General features: G+C 46.4%; 1 protein-coding gene across 1 annotated transcript; it reads left to right on the forward strand.

Annotated features, from left to right (window-relative positions):
• The first annotated feature begins 7,338 nt into the window (after positions 1 to 7,338).
• LOC135228888 (testis-expressed protein 13C-1-like) lies at positions 7,339 to 8,847 on the forward strand. The gene is made up of 2 exons (XM_064278120.1): positions 7,339 to 8,033; positions 8,256 to 8,847. The coding sequence occupies exon 1, from the start codon at positions 7,486 to 7,488 to the stop codon at positions 7,894 to 7,896; it is 411 nt and encodes a 136-aa protein (XP_064134190.1). The 5' UTR covers positions 7,339 to 7,485; the 3' UTR covers positions 7,897 to 8,033; positions 8,256 to 8,847.
• The last annotated feature ends 16,055 nt before the right edge of the window (positions 8,848 to 24,902 follow it).

Raw genomic sequence — 24,902 nt, forward strand, 5'->3', positions numbered from 1 at the left:
TGTTTACAGAGAAAGTTCTAGGAACAGCACAGCAGGGCATAGAACGAGCAAACATCCATCATTCAAGGAACGACCTCAGTTTTCCATTTTTCCCTATATAACAATAATAAGTGCTGTACACTACCTAAAATAGAAAGATATCCACAAGTTTATGAAGATGTGTTATATTTTCCTACTGAGATATGTACAAGAGCATTGGTTACCATATGGTCTATCAAACATTTCTTGTGTTCCATCTCAGATATTCTTGGCCCACCATTCTGTTCCAACTATTACTGGTCCAATCAGCTGTGCACTGGTATGTTAGAGAGCACCTCACCTCATCATGTATTTCTCACCTTATGTCCTTATGTTCAAGAGCTTCTCTGGTTCTGCTTCACAGGATGCCTGCAGAAGCTAGTTCAGTCATTCTGATGCATGCCAAACCTGGAAGTGTGAGGAAATTAACAAGCCATGGGGGCGTTCCTTGACCACTGGGGGATGAGAGAGAGATGATAAATACTCCCTTCTTCTTCAGTGAGACAAAAGCCAGTCCTAAAAATTTCAGTATGGAAATGAAAATTATAAAAAATGATTCACCCAACTAAAAATATTAAGATGAATTCTCAAAGTAAAAAATTGCGATAATGAAATCAATCGCTTAATAGATACATTAGAAGCAGAGTAAACACAACTAAAGAGATAATTATTGAGCTGGAAGATAGGTTAGAAGAAACTCTACAGAATGAGATGAAGAGAGAAAACATTGAAAAAAATAAGAGTGATTAGGAAATATAACCCATATAGTCATAAAGTCCAACATACCTTTAACTAGAGTTCTAGAAAGAAAGGAATGAGACAATGGGGCTTAAACAATATTTGAAGATATAAAAGCTGAGAATTTTCCAGATATGACAAAATACCTCAACACACAGACTGAATACACAGATTCAAGAAACGAGAAAATTTTAAACATGACAAATAAAATTAAAGCCACATATCATAGTGTACAATCTCATAGTCAAATGGCAAGAAACCAAAACTAAACAGAAAATGATAAAAGCAAGCAGAAGAAACAAAGAGATTACCTTCAAAGGAGGAAAAGTTCAACTGATAGCCAATGTCTCAATAGTAACAATAGAAGCCAGAAGACAGTGTCTTCAAAATCCTGAAAGATAAAGCTGCTAACATGGAGTTCTATTCCAGTGAAAATATCCTTCAAAGATGTAAGAAAAATAAACATTTCCAGGCAAGCAAAAACAAGTAGTTCACTACCAGCAGACCTGTGCTAAATACAGTTCTAAACAATGTCAATCAGGGAGTAAGTAAATGATCCCAGACGGAGTGTTAGGGATGCAGGAAAGAATGAAGAGCAAAGAAAGTGGTAAGTAAATAAATCTAAATGAGCATTTACTTTATAAAACAATATTAGTAACATCAACATATTGAAACACACACATACACATTCTCTTTGCCTGGATTATTTATTTTGTACCAGCGATTTATTGGTCTAGTCCTGTAATAGTACTACATGGATTTCATTACAGTGGCTTTATACTGTGTTTTTATATCTGGCAATGTTAGTCTTCCCTCACCATTCTTCATTTTCATTCTTTCTTGGATATTTTCAGGCATTAATTCTTTATACAATCTTAAAGGTCTATTTATGCCCAAAGAATAGACTTTTGGGATTCTATTAGGCATTGAATTAAATATGTATATTAATATTTAGATAATCATTGCTATGGTATTAAATTCTTCCCATCTACAAACCTGACATCTCTCCCCATATGTTTAAATTTTATTTTAATTATAAGATTTTGATTTAATTATAAGATTCTTTATCTAGGTTGTATATTGTCATGAGCTGAATTGTGTTCCCCAAAAATGTCTGTCAACTTGCTAGGTCATGATTTCCAGTCTTGTATGACTGCCATTTTGTCATCTGATATGATTTCCCTGTGTGTTGTAAATCCTATCTCTATTATGTAATGAGATAGATTTGTGGCAGTTATATTGATGAGATCCACAAGATTAGATAGTGTCTTAAGCCAATCTCTTTTAAGATATAAAAGAGAGAAGCAAGCAGAGAGACTTGGGGACCTCATACCACCAAGAAAGCAGTGCCAGGAGCAGAGTGTGGCCTCTGGACCTGAGCTTCCTCCACTGAGATGCTCCCAGACCAAGGGAAGACTGATGACAAGGACCTTTCTCCAGAGCCAACAGAGAAAGAAAGGCTTCCCCTGGAGCTGGCACACTGAATTCTGACTTCTAGCCTCCTAGACTGTGAGAGAATAAATTTCTCTTTGTTAAAGCCATCCACTTGTGGCAGCACTAGATGACTAGGACAGAAATCTTTCTTCTTAAGTTTATTTCTATTTTATACTATTTTTCTGAATAGAATATTTCCCCCATTTCCATTTGTTGGTGCTTTTTGCTAGTACAGAGAAAAATCTATTTTTGTGTATTATATCCAGTGGTCTTGAAATATTTTTCTCTTAATTCTTCTATTTTTTAGAGTTTCTTGAATTTGGGGATATACATTCATACCAAAAAAAAAAGTTTTGACTTTTTGTTTTTGACGTTCTTACTGGTTATTTCATTTCTTTGTTTTAATATATTTATCAGAACCTCTGGGCTCCCTAGGTGGTGCAAATTGTTGAGTGTTCAACTACTAGCCAAAAGGTTAGCAGTTCGAACCCACCCAGAAGTGCCTCAGAAGACAGGCCTGGCGATCTTCTTTCAAAAGTTTACAGCCTTGAAAACCCTATAGAGCACAGTTCTACTCTGATACACACACAGTTCTACTCTACTTGAAACTGACTCAACACCAACTAACAAAAAACATTAGAATTTCTAAGACAATGTGCAACAATAATGATGACAACATCCCTGAGCAATTCCTGACTTTCACAGATATATTTTTATAGTGTTTTACTTTTTACAATATTTGTTGATAAATCTTGTTAAGTAGTCTTTAAGTAGATATTTTCTGTTACTCTTTAACCTGTTGTTCTTATTAGGAGGAATAGCTGCTGAATTTTATCAAATATCTTTAAAGTTATGTTACTGATACGATCTTATGACAGTTTCATTTAATCTGTTGATGTTAAAACTATGTTGATAGATTTCTTTGTATTGAACAATCTTCACGTTCCTAGAATAAATTATGCATGGTCATAGTTGATTATACGTTTGACATTGTATCAGTTAGGCACACATTTCATTGCAAGTCAGCTCAACTAAAACTGTCCTCAATCATAACCTAAAACCAAACCTATTGCTGTTGAGTCCATTCCGATTTATGGCAGCCCCATGTGTTGCAGAGTAGAACTGCTCCATAGAGTTTTCTTGGCTATATTCTTAATGGAAGCAGATCGCCAGGCCTTTCTTCCACAGTACCTTGGTGAGTTTGAATCGCCAACCTCTAGGTTAGTGGTCAAGTGCAGACTGTTTGCACTACCTAGGCATCTATTCACCATGAAGACATTATTCAGCACAACCGGAAGTCTGGAGCAGAGGGTGTCAAGGTCATTTTAGAGGTTAAATTATATAATCTAGAGCCCAAGTTCTATTAATATTTCCCACACTACCATCAGCAGTGTGTCCGCCTTGTCTCTTCTTATGGTCTCAAGACAACTACCATAACTCCAAACAACACACTCTCAAACGGGCATTCCAAACAGAAAGGGGAGAGCTGGATGTCAAAGAACTTCTCTTCATTGGCCTCCTTCTGATCACATAGGAAAATCTTTCCCAGAAACCTCCAACACATTTCCTATTATGTCTCATTGGCCAGCACAGAGTTACATGCTGTATTAGTTATCTTTTACTAAGTGACAAATTACTCCAAAATTTAGCAGCTTTAAAAAAAAACACACACACTTCAACTCCTATCTGAAGGTGAGATGAGAAGGCAGAGGGGGACAGAAGGTGGTTGAATAGACACGGGGAATACAGGGTGGAGAGGAGAAGTGTACTGTCTCCTTAGGGGGAGAGCAGCTAGGTGTACATAACAATGTGTGTATAAGTTTTTGTATGAGAGACTGACTTGATTTGTAAACTTTCACTTAAAGCACAATAAATTAAAAAAAACATTTATTATCTCACAGTTTCTGTTTGTAAGGAATCTGGATGTGGTTTACCTAGGTGCCTCTGGCTCAAAGTCTTTCATAAGGTTACAGTCAAGCTGTGGCTGGGACTACTGTCTCATCTGAAGGCTTGACCAGGGAAGAATCCACTTCCAAGCTCACTCATGTTGCTGTCGGCAAACCTCAGATCTACTTCCAAGATCTCTCACGTGGCCCACTCCACAGAGCTGCCTCATGACAAGGCAACTGGCTACAACCCGTGAAACTGATCCTAGAGAAAGAGTGAGAGAGAACTCCCAAAATGGAAACCACAATCTTTTTATAACCTAATTTCAGAAGTGACATCCCATCCTATTTGTTAGGAGCGAGTCAATAAGTCCAGCCCGTATTCAAAGCAAGGAGATGACACAAGAGAGGGAATACCAGGAGCAGGGATCACTGAGAGCCATCTTAGAGGCTGCCTACCCACACACAAAGCACAAAACCAAACACTGACAAGGGTGAATCGCATTGGCTGATACCATCATAAGATTTCCTCTAGGGCTGGCCTCATTGCTTTTTGAGCAACACTGGAGTTCTGTTAGCAAGAAAGAGAGAGGGCTTAGCTTTAGGGTATTAACCAACAATATCCGCCAGAGAAATGTCTGTACAATCTCTTTTCAGGTATTTTATGTAGAATTTTTGCAGCTATATTTGTGAGGTGGGTCAATAGTTTTATGGCTTTCTTTGCCATCTTTTTCTTACCAGGGTTTTAAAAAACATACTGGCTAGTTTGGGGTAGCTCCCACTGGCTAAATATGAAAAAAATTGAACATCAAAAATAAATAATGAAACAATTGTATTATAACCCATTGATCATAATGAGAACATACGTGTCCATGCTTATACAAATAAATGAAAGGGTAAATAAATAAATGGGGGGAGAAAGGAAAGCTTTTTCTTACAATAAAATGCCAAGTAATAAATGTAAAAGGCCCAATGGAGTTAGAAAATCATCAATGAATGTTGAAGATAAGGGATAAAAGTTTGATGATGAGTGGGATATTCATATAGTGTCAACGTATTGTATTTTTATGCAAATAACATGTGTGTTATACTTTTTTGCCAACTGTGCCATCCCTCCTGAGGTATTTTTGTAAGTGCATTATGCTAATTTTTTACATGTTGTTGTAAAAAAAATTAGCACAGCACGCTTATTAAAATATCTGGAGGGGGAGGGTGAGGTGGGCAAAAACATATAACACACCCGTTACCCATTATTTGTGTAAAATATGGTATCTTCCCACAACAGACCAAAAAAAACTAACTTCACAGTGAAGAAACCTAGAGAACAACACCTTAGCCAGCTGAACAAGCTAACATCACTAAGATGGGGACAAAGCAACATCGTATGACTCCTAATAAGATCACTGAGGAAATGCATCATCACATCTGTAATATTTCTACCAAGAATGCATAAACTACATCTATTCACAAAGAAATATCACACATAAATTCAACGACACTATGCCCAACAACTCGTCTGCACTCTTCAAAAATGCTAAGGTCAAGGGGAAAAAAAAAGGGCAACATGGAAGTCTGAAATGAATCTTACACCAAGAAAAAATAGCCATAAAGGATATTATACAGACAAGAAATTTGAATACAGAATCTGAATTAGCTAATAGTATTGTATTAAAAAAAAAAATTAATTGTATTAACGTTAAATTTTCCTGATTTCGATAATCATGCTGTTATTATATTAGAAAATGATTTTGTTCTTAGGAAATACTCACTGAAATATTTAAGGGCAAAAGGGCATTACTATCTAACATCGGCAAATGGTTCTGGAAAAAATAATATGTGTGTATATACATACATATTTGTATGTTCTTAGTTGCCATGCAGGTGATTCTGAGTTATGGTGACCTCATGTATGCAGAGTAGAACTTCTCCATAGGGTTTTCAAGGCTTTTCAGAAGCAGATCACCAGGCCTGTCTTCCCACATGCCTCACGCACACACCTAAGCACTCCCACCACCAGGTTAGGAATTCGTTCTCTGTGGCTGGGTGTGGGCCTTCAAAAGCGCTTGGAAAGAAGAGTCATTTCTGGGCTCAATGCACTCCGGTCGATTCCTAACAGACAGAGTAGAACTGCCCCGTACATTTTCCTAGGCTGTAATCTTTACGGAGCAGATCATCAGGCCTTTTCTCCCGCAGAGCAGCTGGTGGGTTCAAACTGCCAACCTTTCCGGTAGCAGCCAGGGGCTTAACATTTGCACCTTCAGGGCTCCTTATTGAGACCATATTAAAAACAAAGAAAGAAACAAACCCGTTGCCCTCAAGTCTATTCGGACTCATAGCAACCCTAGAGGACACAATAGAACTGCCCCATAGAGTTTCCAAGGAGCGCCTGGTGGATTCCAACTGCCCACCTTGTGGTTAGCAGCTGTAGCACTTAAGCACTACGCCACCAGGGTTCACACTTAGACAGAGAGAGGAATGAACTGTGCGGACAGCTTGAGACTATATTGTTGTTGTGTGCACTCCAGTCGATTCCTATAAGACAGAGCAGAACTGCCCCATACATTTTCCTAGGCTGTAATCTTTATGAAGCAGATCGCCAGGCCTTTTCTCCCGAAGAGCAGCGGCTGGGTTCAAACTGCCGACCTATCCGGTAGCAGCCAGGGGCTTGACATTTGCACCATTAGGGCTCCTTATTGAGACCATACTTAAAAAAAAAAAACGTTGCCGTCGAGTCGATTCCTACTCATAGCGACCCTATAAGACAGGGTAGAACTCCCCCATAGAGTTTCCAAGGAGTGTCTGGTGGATTCAAACTGCCGACCTCCTGGTTAGCAACTATAGCACTTAACCACTACAGCACCAGTGTTTGCAATATGCTGTTCTATATGTGACCACACAGAAGGTGTGAAACAGCAACCGTGAGTTAGGGGAGGCGGAGCTGAGCCAAGAGCAGCCCTCAGGCACCCACGCATCCACACCCACCAACAGGTTAGGAATTCATTCTTGGTGGCCAGATGTGGTCCTTCAAAAGCGATTGGAAACAAGACTGATTTATGCCTTCTGTGCGCCCCACCCCCCAGTCTCACTGCCAACCCGCCCTGCAGGGAGGCGCTCTGCCAAGGAAAGGCCGTCCCAGCAGGCGCTGCCGCGAGATTGCGCTTGTCCCTATGATGTGAGACATCCTCTCGCCTCAGTGGGAGCTGGAGTGCCGAGGGAATCGGCTTCAGTCTTTGTGAGGAGAACCAGGCAGTAAGGGGGAAAGTAGACCAGGAAAGAGGCCAGGACTGAACAAAAGGGCAGAGTTTGGGCTGAGTGAGGAGGTGAGGGGCGGACTGGGTGGCGAACGCCATCTGAAATGGTGGTGGCAGCGACTCCCGAAGTGCAGCCTGCAGACTAGGCCGAAGCAGCCATGGCCGTGAACTTCAGAGATCCCAGGTGCGGATTCCGCCACAGAGAAGTGGTTGAGTTCATCAATGAAGAGATCCGCAGTAACGGCACCGACCTGGACTTCTACGTGGCCTACAGCTCGGAGTCCTGGAGCCTTGTGGAGGACCGGCTCCGGGCCATCCTGTGCGACCGCCGTGTGCCCCGCACCTTCAAGGGGGCCTGCGCCTGGAGCGCGCTGGCCATGAGCACAACTGTGGTCTCCAGGCAGAGGGTACAGCTGCTCCATCGGGTACGGCGCCTGCAGGAGAAGGTGTCTCAGCGCGAGGTGGCCACCTGGCCCTGGCCTCAGAGCTGCAGCACCTGCGTGAGAAGCGCGAAGACATCATTTTGCAGTTGCGCCAAAGCAGGACGACCTGCTGAAGTCGCTGGATGAGCGCGAAGTGCTGCGTGGACAGTTGCTCCAGGCCAAGAGGTCGGCCCAGTTCGATCCACAGCCCCAGGAGGTCAATCTGGGGTCGCGAGCCCAGGAGCAGTGTGCCACAGCTTGGCCTCAGCATGCAGAGGAGCAAGGTAAGGTGGTGGCCGCGGGGCCAAAGGGCAGGCGGGATGGAGAGGCCCAGGAGAAAGAGGCAGGGGTGGGAGGTAAGGCGGGCAACATTTACGTGCCAGGATCCCTGAGTCCCTGGGCCCAGGTCGTTCCACCGCTTCTGCCAATGCCTCACTCACAGCCATTTTCATACCACCCACCATTCCCAATAGCGTTCCAATGCACCCTACCTCACCCACCCACAGGTGTCACTGAGGCAGAAACAGCAGCAGCGGTTCCCCCCAGATGCCTGGGCAATGATCTGCACCCCTGGTGTGCAGGCTGGAGCAGGGTGGCAGAAGGAGATGGGCCCTCTGTGGGACCAGAAAAACCAAGGTGAGGAGGAAGGTGCTGTGCGTTCAAAGGAGATAGATGCCCTGGTCGACAGCAGGAGCCATGGCAAGCAGGAGGCTACTGTGAGGCCCAAATCCAGAAACGCCTCTGGGCAGAGCTGGAGCCAAGGAGACTCAAGGAACCAACCTCAGGAGCCGAAGACCTGGCCACCCAAAAGTAAGAGAGCCTTTGAATTCCAGCAACAGGAGAAATCTGCCCCAGACTCAGGCTGAGGGATTGGGATGGCCCATGGGCAGAGTGTGATGAATATTTCCTGGCACACGGACTGCTAACCAAGCAAGAAAATCTGTCTATTAAACAAAAAACTTATCATCCATCAAGCAGTAACCATTTTTAACACAATGTAACTATTTCCACATATGGACTGGTTTCCCCAGTTTCATATTAGACATGTATATGTGTGTGTCATTTTTGTTATCTTAAAAAAAGCTGGGATTTCCTTGAACAAGACAACTAATCCTTCAATGGAGATTTTCTCCAATTGTATTTAAGTTCTCAGGTGGTGGACACAGGAGGGCTGCTACCACTTGGATGACACCCTGGAGAGGCTGAAGTTAGGAACCTGGCTCTTTTTCTTCTTTGTGTGCTCTTTTTAACTGCCTCTCTGCATTCAAGCGGGTCTTTGACTGGGAAAGGCCAGGCTTGAAGAGCATAACATTCATTATTGTCTAAGAATGCTGTTTTCCTTGAGAATGGTATTGTTAAACCATAAAGTACATCAGTATTTACAGTTTAATGTTTTGAATTTTTTACTTCTGTAAGACCCACAGGTAAGGGCTTGTTCTTTGTGTCTCTAAGCTCCAGGAACTTTGCACGATGCTGAAGAAGCTCGGGCCTCGAGGATGTGATCTTCAGGAAATGCCCCCTGGTTCTCAACTGCCTGTTCCTCAGTGAGACCTCAACTGGCTGGAGCCCAGAAGAGTGCAAAGGAATAAGGAAGGAGGAGACGCTCAGGCACACATTTTGGGAACCAGGGAGAGCAGATAGATCTTGATAGGACATCAATCCCTCTGTTGGGGAAAGGGGACTGATCTAGCAGAGTTCAAGGGGGTGGGGGAGGGTAGTGTGAAATTTCACAGGTTATAGCAAGGTGACTGAATTTAATTCATTACGTCATTGAACAAATAGTTACTGATTGCCTTTATGTGTTAGGAGTTAGAATTAGCTGTTATTACCTGGTGCACGCATTATAGCATGATTTGGGGAGTTTACTTAGATGACAGGAGAGAGCCTAATTTCAGGTGCAGAGTAGGTGAGGGCTGTCTTCCTTGCCTTGCATGTAGTGTGGCCTTCAGGTAACACAATTGAAATAACATCAAGATCCACTTACTGGTTCTGCGGGCAACATCAAAGAGACTTTCGTGAAAGGACTTGATTGTCTGAGCTGCTCATCTCACTGATCCCAAGCGAGAAAAAAGAGCAGCAGTAATACCAGGAGGGACTTTTCTGACAGTCTGCTGATTTCCTCCCTTGAGAGAGACACTTATGTTCCCGGTCGCCCACCAGCCTGGCTGAAAGACCACTGGTCTAAGGGAGTGTTGGCTACCCGCTTGATCCCTCGGCCTTGGGCTTCCCCATTCCAGCCTCCCTTCAACAGTGAATGAAAAACAAATTGGATTCTAAGGACACACAATGGGGCCACAATGCTATGAGATGCTGGTTCTCTGGGAGAAGTAATTGGAGTAAGAAAACTAGACTGGAGCAAGCCCTCTTGGGAATGCTCCTGGACCCCTTCTCTTCCAACTGGTGTGTTCTCTGCAGGCTCTCTGCTCCCCCAAGGCAGCTGCTGCAAGGCAAGGAGGGAACCAGGAGGGAGCCCAGGTGGTAGGTTAGGTCGGCCTCCAGTCTGAACAAAAGGAAGCCTTTGATTTCCCCGTGAGATTCCACCCAGTTTACCAATACCCACTTTTGCCTGGGGCTTGTTCCAAAGCCCTAACTTCTAATAAAGAGTGTGCATTTACGTGCTGTGTCTTCTGTGTAGTGTGTATCTCAGGACTGGTTTACTGAGCGGTGACAGCTTCATTCTGCATCTTCCCTCCATCCCACTGAGGGGAAGCAAACTTCAATCTCATTCACTGTTTATTAGAGGGCCTCTCCCCTTCCTGTGAGTTACCCAAGAATTGGGGGCTTCTGTAGGGCCTTCAATCCATCATGTTTGCCACTGCTACCCTCACTGTCGTCGTCCACAGGGTCCCATGAGGTGGACATCTCTGTGCTCCAGAGTCAGTGAGGCATGGTTGGGAGGAGCATGTCTACCCAGGCAGGGAGCCCTAGTGTTTGGGGTCCACACCTACCAAGTATACCAGGAAGCCAATCCACTGAGGTGCTGTCTCCCTGAGGCCTGGTGAGGTCTCATAAGTTGAAATTCGCCTCCCGTCTTTCTGCCTTCCCAGGCATTCTCCTCTCTCTACTACAATAATCCTCTCAAGGCACTCAGGATTCTGGAAAGCAGCCAGGCTGTAGACTGTGCCTTAACAAACGTTCCATGAGCAAAGGGGGTGGAGGCTGGCGAACTGCTTGGTATAGGGACAGGGATGAGGGTAGAGAATGAAAGTGACAGTTACATGGAAGAGGAGCCCTGGGCAGGAAGGAGACCCTCAGGGGCACCAAACTCAAAACTGTTTTCTGGCTGGGCACTGGTTTTGTGGTACTTTTGTGTGTGCTGGTCGCTCCCTGGGATTTTGGAAAGATGGAACACAGATGAGACTTGGGAATGTTATGAAGCATTTTAAATCCAGTTGTTCTCAATGTGTGGTTACTGTACCAACAGGGTCAGGATCACCTGGGGACTTGCTAGAAATGCAAATTAGCTGGTGCTCCTGAGACCTCCAGAGTGAGAAGTTTGGGGGCTGGGGTCCAGCAGGTGTTTCTGATGCATGGTGAAGTTTGAGAACCTTTGTTTGAATCCACAGTGTAATGTGGAGAAATTACCCTAGATCTCACTGTGGTTGCTTCATTAAGGACTTCACCTGTAAACTCTGCTGTCCATTGGAATGTCTGCAGGTCAGCGTGAGAGCGGACTCACTCCGGTACACAGCCCAATAATACAGGGCTGACTTAGCGAAGAGAATGCTTCTTAGCTCAGGTAGATACATGAGACTCAATGGGCAGCTCCTGTCCAGAGGTGAGATGTGGAGGCAAAAAGGGACAGGAGCTGGTCGGATGGACACGGGAAACCAGAGTGGAGAGGCGGAGTGTGCTGTCATATTATAGGAAGAGCAACTAGGGTCACATAACACTGTGTATAAATTTTTGTATGAGAAACTAACTTGAACTGTAAACTTTCACTTAAAGCACTATTAAAAAAACAATAGAGGGCTGATGTTTTCATAGCAACCTACATGTTTAGGCCTGAATCTTTCAGGTTGGCTCTCAATTTTTCCTGTATTCTGGGTTGGGCACACATAAGTAAAGGCAGTAAGTTGTTGTGGGAAGAGCCTGGGATTTGGAGGCAGAGAGACCTGGGCTGGATACCTGCTCTTCCATTCACTAGCTGTGTGACCTTGAACAAGTCACTGAATTTGTCTGAGCCCCAGCATGTGCTGGTTCCTTTCCCCCACCCTTAGAGTTCTGCTCTGTGATGTAGGGTAATGGGTGTAAGAGATTCTTAGGACAATAATAGCCACCTTGAGTGGGTAATAAGTGCTTCAAGTCCATTATCCCATTTGGTGACTGTGAGGATTCTTTCAAGTGTAAGTATAATAACTCGTTGCCATCGTGTTGGTTCCGACTCATAGTGCCCTACAGGACAGAGTAAAACTGCCCCATAGGGTTATCAAGGGTGTAATCTTTACGGTACCTGAAGGCCGCATCTTTGTCCCGCAGAGCGTCCAGTGGGTTCAAATCACCGTGCTTCCTATTAGCAGCCAAGAGCTTAACCACTCACCATTAGGGCTTCTTAGGTATAATGGATACCCCTATTAGTAGTTCTTCTGGGAGGGCTATTTTACTCCACTTTTACACATATGTCCTGTCAAAACTTACCCAAAGTCTTTCAATTTGGAGTTGGTGAAGCCTGGGTTCGAGCCCAATCTGTCTATCAGCAAACTGAGTGCTCTTTCTACACTGACTTAAGCTTTTAACCTTTTCCAGTAATAGCAGTTAACCTTGGCCTATAGAATTGGCTGCAACGAGGACTTTAGAGGCATGAAAGAAATCTGGTAAGGCATATTAGGTGCAGGTTGTACGGGGGTCTGACTTATTCACAATGGATAGTGTTGGTGGTAGATACGAAGGTGGTGGGAAAAGAAGGGGAATGTGAAACATGGTTCCTAGAGGTGTCAAGCCTAGTGACATCCACAGATAGAGAGACACAGGAAGTGCTGCAGCATGGGGTGGTGGTCATATCGCCCACTTCCCCCTGTGACCCCTTGCCTTCAACACTCTTGCTCCCACTAGTTTCATTCAACTTCAGAAGTGATGTTTCTCATTGGATCCCTCCTGTCCCAGCATCTGCCACCAGCATGTGGGACGATACAGGGATATGGTGAGGCACCTCCTGGGTGTCAGAGGAGGCGACATTAGATGGAGAAGTGTGTCTCTGCAGTTCTTCTGGAGGGGGTGAATGATCTCTGCCTGATAAAGCCCAGATGGCTGGACTAGTGAACAACGCCAAATAAATGAATTTTCCTGGAATAAAGACAGGGTTTAAATGACTGAAGGGCCTCAGTGTCTGGTTGGAGTGGAGACTACATCTTCTCACAGGGCCAGTCCTCACCCGTGTACAGAATGGAAAGAGAGTCAAGGAGATTCAAAGCCGATTCTATCGGAAAATCAATATCCTGAGACCTCTTCTGATTATCAAAGTAAATCACGTTCACCGAAACAGAAATAGGAAAAGCAGGTAAAATCACCCATAATCCCATCACCTGGAGGTGACTGCTATTTATATTTTGATGTACTACTTTCTTAATATACGCATACGTATATGTAATATACTTACTAACCTGCTGCCATCCAGTTGTTTCCAACCCATAGGAACCCTACAGGACAGAGTAGAACTGACCCACAGGGTTTTCAGGGAGCGGATGGTGAATACCAGCTTCTGACCTTTTGGTGCCCAGCTACAACTAGTGACTATTTCAATCAAAGATTCTATAGAAGTATACTGATCAAAAGTGGGGAAATGCAGAACAGCGTTCCAAAATTTTCATGGACTACAGACTTTCTAGAGCCCTGGAAGCAGGACAAACACCTGAAAATATTGCCCTGACATAATCTTTAAATTTGAAACCAAAATATTCCCTGAAGTCTTCTTAAAACCAGACAATAAAAAAAAAATTTTTTATATAGTTTATTTTAACTAGTAAACAATGTCAGCCTTGCTCATTATGCTCTTTTAATAATTAATTATATGGGATCAAATTGACAACAGCACCTCAAAGATCAGATAGGAACCTTAGGGGCAGTGAGTTTATGTTAATGGGGGAGGAACAATTCAGAAAAAGAGGGTGAGAATAGTGGCACAACTCAAAGAATGTAAGCAATGTCACTAAATTGTACATGTAGAAACCTGAATTGGTATCTCTTTTGCTGTGTATATTCTCAGCAACAACAACAAAATAAATTATTTGAAAAAGGAAAAACAAAACAAAAAAACCTAAGTCAAGATCTTTCATGAAAATATTTTCCAGAGGGATGACGAAAAGAATGAAATCCATCAGTGCCTATTGTTTTGCATTATATGTCTTGGTGGGTATGAAAAGAATTGGATGACCATTTTTGCCAAAATAGGTTTTAATTTTTCAGGTTATTTTATTACATATATAATTTGAGTTACATGTATATTTGAATATAATGGTATAAATAAATACAGATGGAGATTTAGATATTTCCTATGTCCAGGGTCATTTAATTCTTTGAATTTTCAGAAATCGATTACTGAAATATGGCTTGATGGCAGAGGATGATTTTAACTAAAATGCTTTAAATTTGGTTTAAAAGAAAAATCACTTCGGCTAAGCCAAACCATTATCATTTATTGCTTGGCCAACTGAAACAGCTTCCAAACCGTTCAGCCCTATTTACATTCTTGACCTGCTATAATCTCTAGCCCAAGCAACAGTCAGGGTGGGACTTCACAGAGCTGATGACACCACCACTAGCAATACAACAAACCTCTCCCTTACACCTAGCATAAAATTTAGTCGTTTGCTATTACCTTCAAGCATGTGCAAGATGGCCCCTTTGTACACATCTCCAACGGAGTTTCATCCCACTCTCTCTCTAACTCACCATACTCCAGCCACATGGGGATCTTTTCTACTTCTGGAAGATTTTAAGATTTTTCTACATCAAGACCTTTGCCACTGGAGTGCGGGTTTCAGGTCAAATGCTGCCTTGTCAAAGAGACCTTCCCTAACCTCCTTATGTAAAAGGAACAAACTCAAACCTCTGTGGGGTTCCTATCTCTCGCGTCAACTTGTATATTGGTACCAGAAATCACAGCTTATAATTACCTTACTTATTTATTTACTTTTTCATTTATTATTCCTCCAAACGGATGTAAACTGCACAAGACTCAAGAAATTTTCAGTATGTGTCACCACTTATTGTCAAAGGAGCATGCTAGTACTCAATAAGTACCTGTCAAAGGAAAAAAAGTATGGATCTGATGACCAAGAGAGAAGTCTCAGTTGGAAATAGATATTTGGGACAGAGGTAGTATTTAAAATGATGGGAGTGATTAAGCACCCAGGGAAAACATACAGAATGGAAAGAGGAGGAATCTGAGGACAAAACTCGGGGAACATTAACATTGAGGCAAGACACAAAGAAGAAAAAGTAGTTAAACGACACCGAGAAAGAGAGTTGGGTGGGTAGCAGAATTATCAATACAATTTAGTGTTGTAGAATCCAAGACAGGATAGGGTGTCAAGGAGGGAATGGTCAACAGAATGAAACCCTATTGAAAGATCATATGAGAATTAACCTACAAATTATCCACTGGCTTTTGTACCGAGGTAGGGACTGCTAGTGGCCTTATCAGAGAATTTTAACTAACGTTCTGGGAACGAGAAACAAAGTGCAGGAGGTTGATTGGAGCACAAGGAAGGGGACTTATGCTTTGATGAGAAGGGAGAAAAGGAGGGGTTGAGAAAAGCAGGCCATTGTTTTAAGCATCAGAGAAAGCTGAACAGCCTTACTGTAGGAGAGGAAAATGTCCAGTAGCAGAAGAGACGAAGATGAAGGAAACACAGGGGGAATAGCACGGCCTGAAGCCCCTGAGGAAATAGAACAGGAGGAACTGTGATCTAGAGCAAGAGCGGGGCTAGCAAGGCGAGCTGAAGGGCTTCAGGACTCAAGCGCTTGATTTTCTCGATGAGCGGGACTCCAAGGCTATCTGCTTAGACTGAGAAACCCGCTGCAGTTGAGTCGATTCCGACTCATAGCGACCCTAGAGGACAGGGTAGAACCGCCCCATAGAGTTTCCAAGGAGCGCCTATTGGTTTCGAACTGTCCACCTTTTGGTTAGCAGCACTACCACTTAAGCACTACACCACCAGGGTTCACGCTTAGACTAAGAGAGGAATGAATTGTGCGGACAGCTTGAGACTATATTGTTGTTGTGTGCACTCCAGTGGATTCCTATAAGACAGAGCAGAACTGCCCCATACATTTTCCTAGGCTGTAACCTTTACGAAGCAGAACACCAGGCCTTTGCTCCCGAAGAGCAGCGGCTGGGTTCAAACTGCTGACCTATCCGGTAGCAGCCAGGGGCTTAACATTTGCACCATTAGGGCTCCTTATTGAGACCATATTTAAAAAAAAACAAAAACAAAAACCGTTGCCGTCCAGTCCATTTCGGCTCATAGCGACCCTATAGGATAAGGTAGAATTCCCCATAGAGTTTCCAAGGTTCACCTGGTGGATTCGAACTGCCGACCTCCTGGTTAGCAACCATAGCACTTAACCACTAAACCACCAGTGTTTACGATACTCTCTTCTATATGAGACTATATTGATGGCGTGAAACAGCAACCGAGAGTTAGGGGAGGCGGAGCTGAGCCAAGAGCAGCCCTCATGCACCCACGCATCCACACCCACCACCAGGTTAGGAATTCATTCTTGGTGGCCAGATGTGGTTCCTGAAAAGCGACTGGAAACAAGAGTGATTTCTGCGCTCTGTGCACCCCGCCCCCCAGTCCCACTGCCAACCCGCCACGCAGGGGGGCGTTCTGCCCAGGAAAGGCGGTCCCAGCAGACAATGCCGCGAGATTGTGCTTGTCCCCGTGACGTCAGACGCCGACTCGCCTCAGTGGGAGCTGGAGTGCCGAGGGAATCGGCTTCAGTCTTTGTGAGGAGAACCAGGGAGTAAGGGGGTAGTAGACCAGGAAAGAGGCCAGAACTGAACAAGAGGGCAGAGTTTGGGCTGAGTGAGGGGGTGAGTGGCTGACCGGGTGGCGAACGCCATCTGAAACGGTGGTGGCAGCGACTCCCGACGTGCAGCCTGCAGACTAGGCCGAAGCAGCCATGGCCATAAACTTCAGAGATCCCAGGTGCGGATTCTCCCACAGAGAAGTGGTCGAGTTCATTAATGAAGAGATCGTCAGAAACCGCGGTGGCCCGGACTTCTACGTGGCCTACAGCTCGAAGCCCTGGAGCCTTGTGGAGGACCGGCTCCGGGCCATCCTGTCCGACCCGCTGGTGCCCCGCACCATCAAGAGGGCCTACGCCTGGAGCGCGCTGGCCCTGAGCGTACGTGTGCTCTGGAGGCGGCCGGTAGTGCAGGCGCGTCGGGTGCGGCGCCTGCAGGAGCAGGTGGCTCAGCACGAGGTGGCCACCAGGGATCTGGCCTCGGAGCTGCAGCAGCTGCGTGAGGAGCGCGAAGACATCATTTTGCAGTTGCACCAAAAGCAGGACGACCTGCAGAAGTCGCTGGACGAGCGCGAAGTGCTGCGCGGGCAGCTGCTCCAGGCCAAGAGGTTTGCCCAGTTCCATCCACCGCCGCAGGAGATCGATCTGGGATCGCGAGCCCAAGAGCTGTATGCCACAGCGTGGCCCCAGCATGCTGCAGAGGAGCAAGGCAAGGTGGCGGCCGCGGGGCCAAAGGGCAGGCGGGTTGCACAGCCCCAGGAGAAAGAGGCAGGGGCGGGAGGTAAGGTGGGCAACATTTCCATGCCAGGATCCCCGAGTCCCTGGGCCCAGGTCGTTCCACCGCTTCTGCCAATGCCTCAGTCACGCCCATTTTCATACCACACACCATTCCCAATAGCGTTCCAATGCACCCTACCTCCCCCACCCACAGGTGTCACCGAGGTGGAAACAGCAGGAGAGGGCCCGTCCCAGATGCCTCGGGGAATGATCTGCACCCCTGGCGTGCAGGCTGCAGCAGGGTGGCAGAAGGAGATGGGCCCTCTGTGGGATGAGAGAAGCCAGGGCGAGGAGAAAGGCGCTGTGCGTTCAGAAGACATAGACGCCCTGGTCGACAGCAGGAGCCATGGCAAGCAGGAGGCTACTGTGAGGCCCAAATTCAGAAACGCCTCTGGGCAGAGCTGGAGCCAAGGAGACTCAAGGAACCAACCTCAGGAGCCAAAGACCTGGCCACCCAAAGGTAAGAAATCTTTTGAATTCCAGCAACAAGAGAAATCTGCCCCAGGCTCTGGCTGAGGGATTGGGATGTCACACGGGCAGAATTTTTCCTGGTACTTGGAACGCTAACCATGCAGAAAAAATCTGTCTATCAAAGAAAAAAATTATCATCCATCCAGCAATAACCATTGTTAACACAATATAACTATTTCCACATATGGACTGGTTTCCCCAGTTTCATATTAGACATGTATATGTGTGTGTGTGTCATTTTTGTTATTTTAAAACCTTGAACAAGACAACTAATCCTTCAATGGAGATTTTCTCCAATTGTATTTAAGTTCTCAGGTGGTGGACACAGGAGGGCTGCTACCACTTGGATGACACCCTGGAGAGGCTGAAGTTAGGAACCTGGCTCTTTTTCTTCTTTGTGTGCTCTTTTTAACTGCCTCTCTGCATTCAAGCGGGTCTTTGCTGAGAAAGGCCAGGCTTGAAGAGCATAACATTCATTTTTGTCTAAGAATGCTGTTTTCCTTGAGACTACTATTGTTAAACCATAAAGTACATCAGTATTTACAGTTTAATGTTTTGAATTTTTTACTTCTATAAGATTCACAGGTGAGGGCTTGTTCTTTGTGTCCCTAAGCTCCAGGAACTTCGCAGGATGCTGAAGAAGCTCGGGCCTTGAGGATGTGAACCTCAGGAAATGACCCTCTGATTCTCAACTGCCTGCACCTCAGTGAGACCTCAACTGGCTGGAGCCCAGAAGAGTGCAAAGGAATAAGGAAGGAGGAGATGCTCAGGCACACATTTTGGGAACCAGGGAGGGCAGACAGATCTTGTTCGGACGTCAATCCCTCTGTTGGGGAAAGGGGATTGACCTAGAAGAGTTCAAGGGGGTGGGGGAGGGTAGTGTGAAATTTCATAGGTTATAGCAAGGTGACTGAATTTCATTCATTAAGTCATTGAACAAATAGTTACTGATTGCCTTTATGTGTTAGGAATTAGAATTAGCTGTTATTACCTGATACACGCATTATAACATGATTTGGGGAGTTTGGTTAGATGACAGGAGAGAGCCTAATTTCAGGTGCAGAGTAGGTGAGGGGTATCTTCCTTGCCTTGCATGTAGTGTGGCCTTCAGGTAGATATGATTAAAATAACATACAGACCCACTTTCATGGTTCTGGGGGCAACATCAAAGAGACATTCATGAAAGGACTTGAGTGTGTGAGCTGCTCATCGCACTGATCCCACGTGAGAAAAATGAGCAGCAGTAAAGACCACGAAGTCCTTCCCTGATACTGTGCTGATTTCCTCCCTTGAGAGAGACACTTATGTTCCCGGTCGCCCACCCGCCTGGCTGAAAGACCACTGGTCTAAGGGAGTGTTGGCTACCCGCTTGATCCCTTGGCCTTGGGCTGCCCCATCCTAGCTTCCTTTCAACAGTGGGTGAAAAACAAATTGGATTCTAAGGACACACAATGGGGCCACAAAGAAGTAATTAGAGTAAGAGAACTAGACTGGGGCAAGCCCTCTTGGGAATGCTCCTGGACCCCTTCTCTTCCAACTGGTGTGTTCTCTGCAGGCTCTCTGCTCCCCCAAGGCAGTTGCCACAAGGCAAGGAGGGAACCAGGAGGGAGCCCAGGTGGTAGGTTAGGTCGGCCTCCAGTCCGAACAAAAGGAAGCCTTTGATTTCCCCGTGAGATTCCACCCAGTTTACGAATATCCACTTTTGCCTGGGGCTTGTTCCAAAGCCCTAACTTCTAATAAAGAGTGTGCATTTACGTGCTGTGTCTTCTGTGTAGTGTGTATCTCAGGACTGGTTTCCTGAGCGGCGACAGCTTCATTCTGCATCTTCCCTCCATCCCACTGAGGAGAAGCAAAGTTCAGTCTCATTCACTATTAGAGGGCCTCTCCTCTTCCTGCGAGTTACCCAAGAATTGGGGGCTTCTTTGGGGCCTTCAAACCTGGCGCAGGTAGCTAGGCGGAGAAGCGGACACTGCCATTCCACGGGCCCGTGGCACCAGTGACCAGGCACAGAGGAGGACACTGCCGGTTCACAGGTCCCTCGTGCAAGTGGCTTAGTGAAGGGGTGGGTGTTGTCGGTGTGCGGGCCCCTGAACAGGGGCAGAGCAGAGGTGGGTGCAGCCGGACCACGATCATGTGCGTGGGGGGATGAATGAGGCAGATTGGAGGGGCATCACATGTTCACGGGTCTATGGTGCAGGGGTCTCGGAGGACTGCAGTGGATGAGGTGAGTACACTGAACTTTCACAGAGTGGGGAGCACTCCTTCCTGTCTTTGGATGTGGGTGCAGAGTGGTGGTAGTGGTTTCGGTTGAGAACACTGCTTGCTTTGTTTCAATATGGCTGCACTGTGCATGTTCAGGGGAAGGGCACCAGCAGTCCATAATTTTCCATGTCTGCTGTTTTCGGACAACCTCTCCTTCCATTTAGCACTCAGTCTGATTCTTCAGCCTTGCTTTGATACTCAGGGTTCCAAAGTTGTCATCGATATCTGATGCACTTGTTTTCTTGGGTCTTTGTTGTAAGAGGGAGAGTATGAGGTGACTGACTATGCTGCCGGCTTGGACAGCCTCCTGGTTAACAGGGCAGTCTCTGCAGTCACCGGCCCCACCCCTAATCCTGGAAGCAGTAGAAATTGTGGCAGCAGGAGCAGGGCAGACAGCCGTGCCTCTACAAGGCTATAATCTTTAAGGAAGCAGACTGCCAGTCTTTCTCATGAAGAGCATTTTCTGGGTGCGAACTGCCAATCTTTCAGTTAGCAGCTGAGTGCTTAACCACTGCATCACCAGGTCTTCTTAGGTATAATGGATTAACTTAAGAATTATCCGTTAGCTTTTGCACTGAGGTAGGTATGCTAGTGACCTTATCAGAGAATTTCCACTAATGATTTGGGAACAAGAACCAAAATGCAGCAGGTTGAATAGAGTGTAGACTATTCTTTGATGAGAAAAGAGAAAGGGGGGCATTGAGAAAAGCAGGACATGGTGTTAAGCATGGAAGGAAGTTGACAGGCTTACTGTATGAGAGGAAAATATCCAGTAGCATAGGAGAGAGGAAGATGAAGGAAACACAGGGGGAATAATAAGGCGTGAAGTCCTTGAGGAAGTAGATTAGGAGGAACTGTGATCTAGAGCAAGAAGAGAGGGTCTTGCAAGGAGAGCTGAAGGGCTTCATGACTCAAGCGCTTGATTTTCTCGATGACAGGGACTCCAAGGCCATCTGCTTAGACTGAGGAGGAATGAAGTGTCCAGGCACCTTGAGACTGTATTGTTGTTGTTGTGTGCACATCAGTCGATTCTTATATGACAGAGTAGAACTGTAACGAAAGCAGGCTTCTTGTCCTATTAGCCCATGGAAATAAGACGGGCGCCACACCACCAGTTGCAAAGGCAACAGAAAGTGGAAACACATTGTTTGAGCAAACAAGGAGCAACGTGGGGCCTAGCACCAGAAAGATCACACGCTCCCCGCCCCGGGGGAGGTTGGACCTTTTATGCCTTCCAGTCCCCAGGGGAGGGATTGGTGCCCAAAATCCGACACCGGAGTCCCTCTCAAGTCCAAATTTGGAGATCCAGGTGCTGAGACATTTGTAAAATGAAAGGGACTTTCATTTTATAAATGGGCTGGGGTGCAGCTGTGTGCCAAAGAACATCTTCCTCTTTGGCGAAGTTCAGATTGGGGATCAAGTTCAGGGCCAAAATCAGGGCCACAGCTCTTCAGGTACTGCGCATGCGCCGAAATATTCCTTTGCACATGCGTGGAACTTCACCTCCAAATTCAAACCGCGCTTAGAGTCCTCCTCTGGGTCCCGCCAGGCCAGTTAGAAATTGCGGCTTGGCTGGCTGTGAGTTGCGGTGGAGGGGGAGACTGCGACAGAGCTGGAGAAGCCTCAAGGGGGCTTCAGAACTGCCCCATACATTTTCCTAGGCTGTAATCTTTACGGAGGAGATCACCAGGTCTTTTCTCCTACAGAGCAGCTGGTGTGTTCAAACTGCCGACCTTTCTGGTAGCAGGCAAGGGCTTAACATTGACACCACCAGGGCTCCTTATTGAGACCATATAGAAGGTTTGAAACAGCAACCCAGAGTTAGGGCAGGTGGAGCTGAGCCAAGAGCAGCCCTCATGCACCCACCTATCCACCCGCACCACCAAGTTAGGAGTTCATTCTTGGTAGCCCGGTGTGGTCCTTCAAGAGACCTTGGAAACAAGAGTCATCTCTAGGTTCAGTACATCCTGGTCCTCAGTCCCACTGCCAATCCGCCACACAGGGGGACACTCTGCCAAGGAAACCTAGTCCCAGCAGGTGCTGCGGCAAGATTACACTCATTCCTGTGACGTGAGAGGCCTTCTCGCCTCAGTGAGAGCTGGACTGCCGAGGGAATCGGCTTCAGTCTTTGTGAGGAGAACCAGAGACCAAGGGGGAAAGCAGACCACGAAACAGGCCAGGGCTGAACGAGAGGGCAGAATAGTGACTGAGTGAGGAGGTGAGGGGCTGACCGGGTGGCAAACGCCATCTGAAACGGTGGTGGCAGCGACTCCCAAAGTGCAGCCTGCAGACTAGGCCGAAGCAGCCATGGCCGTGAACTTCAGAGACCCCTGGTGCGGATTCTGCCACAGAGAAGTGGTCGAGTTCATCAATGAAGAGATCCGCAGTAACGGAACTGACCTGTACTTCTGGGTGGCCTACACAGCTCAGAGTCCTGGAGCCATGTGGAGGACCGGCTCCGGGCCATCCTGTGCGACCGCAGGTGCCCCGCACCATCAAGAGGGCCTACACCTGGAGCGCGCTAGCCCTGCGCACAGGTGTGTTCTCCAGGCAGAGGGTACAGCAGGTGCGTCAGGTGCGGCGCCTGCAGAAGCAGGTGTCCCAGAGCGAGGCGGCCACCAGGGCTCTGGCCTCGGAGCTGTGGCAGCTGCGTGAGGAGCGCGAAGACATCATTTTGCAGTTGCGCCAAACGCAGGACGACCTGCACAGTTGCTGGAAGAGCGCGAAGTGCTGCTTGGGCAGCTGCTCCAGGCCAAGAGGTCGGCCCAGTTTGATCCACCGCCCCGGGAGGTCGATCTGGGGCCGCGAGCCCAAGAGCAGTGTGCCACAGCGTGGCCCCAGCATGCAGAGGAGCAAGGCAAGGTGGCGGCCGAGGGCCCAAAGGGCCAGCGGGACGCACAGGCCCAGGAGAAAGAGGCACAGGTGGGAGGTAAGGCGGGCAACATTTATGTGCCAGGAACCCCGAGTCCCTGGGCCCAGGTCCTTCCACCCCTTCTGCCAATGCCTCAGTCACGCCCATTTTTATACCACACACCATTCCCAATAGCGTTCCAATGCACCCTACCTCACCCACCCACAGGTGTCACTGAGGCGGAAATAGCAGCAGCGGTTCCCTCCCAGATGCCTGGGGAATGATCTGCACCCCTGGTGTGCAGGCTGCAGCAGGGTGGCAGGAGGAGATGGGCCCTCTGTGGGGCCAGAAAAGCTAAGGTGAGGAGGAAGGTGCTGTGTGTTCGAAGGAGATAGACGCCCTGGTCGACAGCAGGAGCCATGGCAAGCAGGAGGCTACTGTGAGGCCTAAATTCGGAAAATTCTCTAGGCAGAGCTGGAGCCAAGGAGACTCAAGGAACCAACCTCAGGAGCCGAAGACCTGGACACCCAAAGGTAAGAGTGCCTTTGAATTCCAGCAACAGGAGAAATCTGCTCGAGACTCAGGCTGAGGGATTGGGGTGGCCCATGGGCAGAGTGCGATGAATTTTTCCTGGCAGTTGGACTGCTAACCAAGCAAGAAAATCTGCCTATCAAACAAAAAAATAATCATCCATCAAGCAAAAACCATTGTTAACACAATGTAACTATTTCCACATATGGACCGCTTTCCCCAGTTTCATATTATACATGTGTATGTGTCATTTTTATTATCTTATAGAAAGTTGGGATTTCCTTGAACGTGACAACTAATCCTTCAATGGAGATTTTCTCCAATTGTATTTAAGTTCTCAGGTGGCGGACAATTGGACGGCTGCTACCACTTGGATGACACCCTGGAGAGGCTGAAGTTAGGAACCTGGCTTTTTTTTCTTTCTGCCTTCTCTTTAACTGCCTTTCTGCATTCAAGCAAGTCTTTGACTGGGAAAGGCCAGGCTTTAAGAGCATAACATTGATTATTGTCTAAGAATGCTGTTTTCCTTGAGAATGGTATTGTTAAACCATAAAGTACATCAGTATTTACAGTTTAATGTTTTGAATTTTTTACTTCTGTAAGATCCACAGGTAAGGGCTTGTTCTTTGTGTCTCTAAGCTCCAGGAACTTTGCACGATGCTGAAGAAGCTCGGGCCTCGAGGATGTGAACCTCAGGAAATGACCCCCTGGTTCTCAACTGCCTGTTCCTCAGTGAGACCTCAAGTGGCTGGAGCCCAGAAGAGTGCAAAGGAATAAGGAAGGAGGAGATGCTCAGGCACACATTTTGGGAACCAGGGAGAGCAGACAGATCTTGTTCGGATGTCAATCCCTCTGTTGGGGAAAGGGGATTGACCTAGAAGAGTTCAAGGGGGTGGAGGAGGGTAGTGTGAAGTTTCACAGGTTATAGCAAGGTGGCTGAATTTCATTCATTAAGTCATTGAACAACTAGTTACTGATTGCCTTTAGATGTTAGGAGTTAGAATTAGCTGTTATTACCTGGTGCACGCATTATAACATGATTTGGGGAGTTTGGTTAGATGACAGGAGAGAGCCTCATTTCAGGTGCAGAGTAGATGAGGGTTGTCTTCCTTGCCTTGCACGTACCATGGCCTTTGGGTAAATACAATTAAAATAACATACAGATCCACTTACGTGGTTCTGGGGGCAACATCAAAAAGACTTTCATGAAAGGAGTTGAGTGTGTGAGCTGCTCATCTCACTGATCCCATGTGAGAAACATTAGCAGCAGTAAATACCAGGAAGGACTTTT

The sequence above is a fragment of the Loxodonta africana genome, chromosome X (assembly GCF_030014295.1).
Source record: "Loxodonta africana isolate mLoxAfr1 chromosome X, mLoxAfr1.hap2, whole genome shotgun sequence".
NCBI lineage: Eukaryota > Metazoa > Chordata > Mammalia > Proboscidea > Elephantidae > Loxodonta > Loxodonta africana.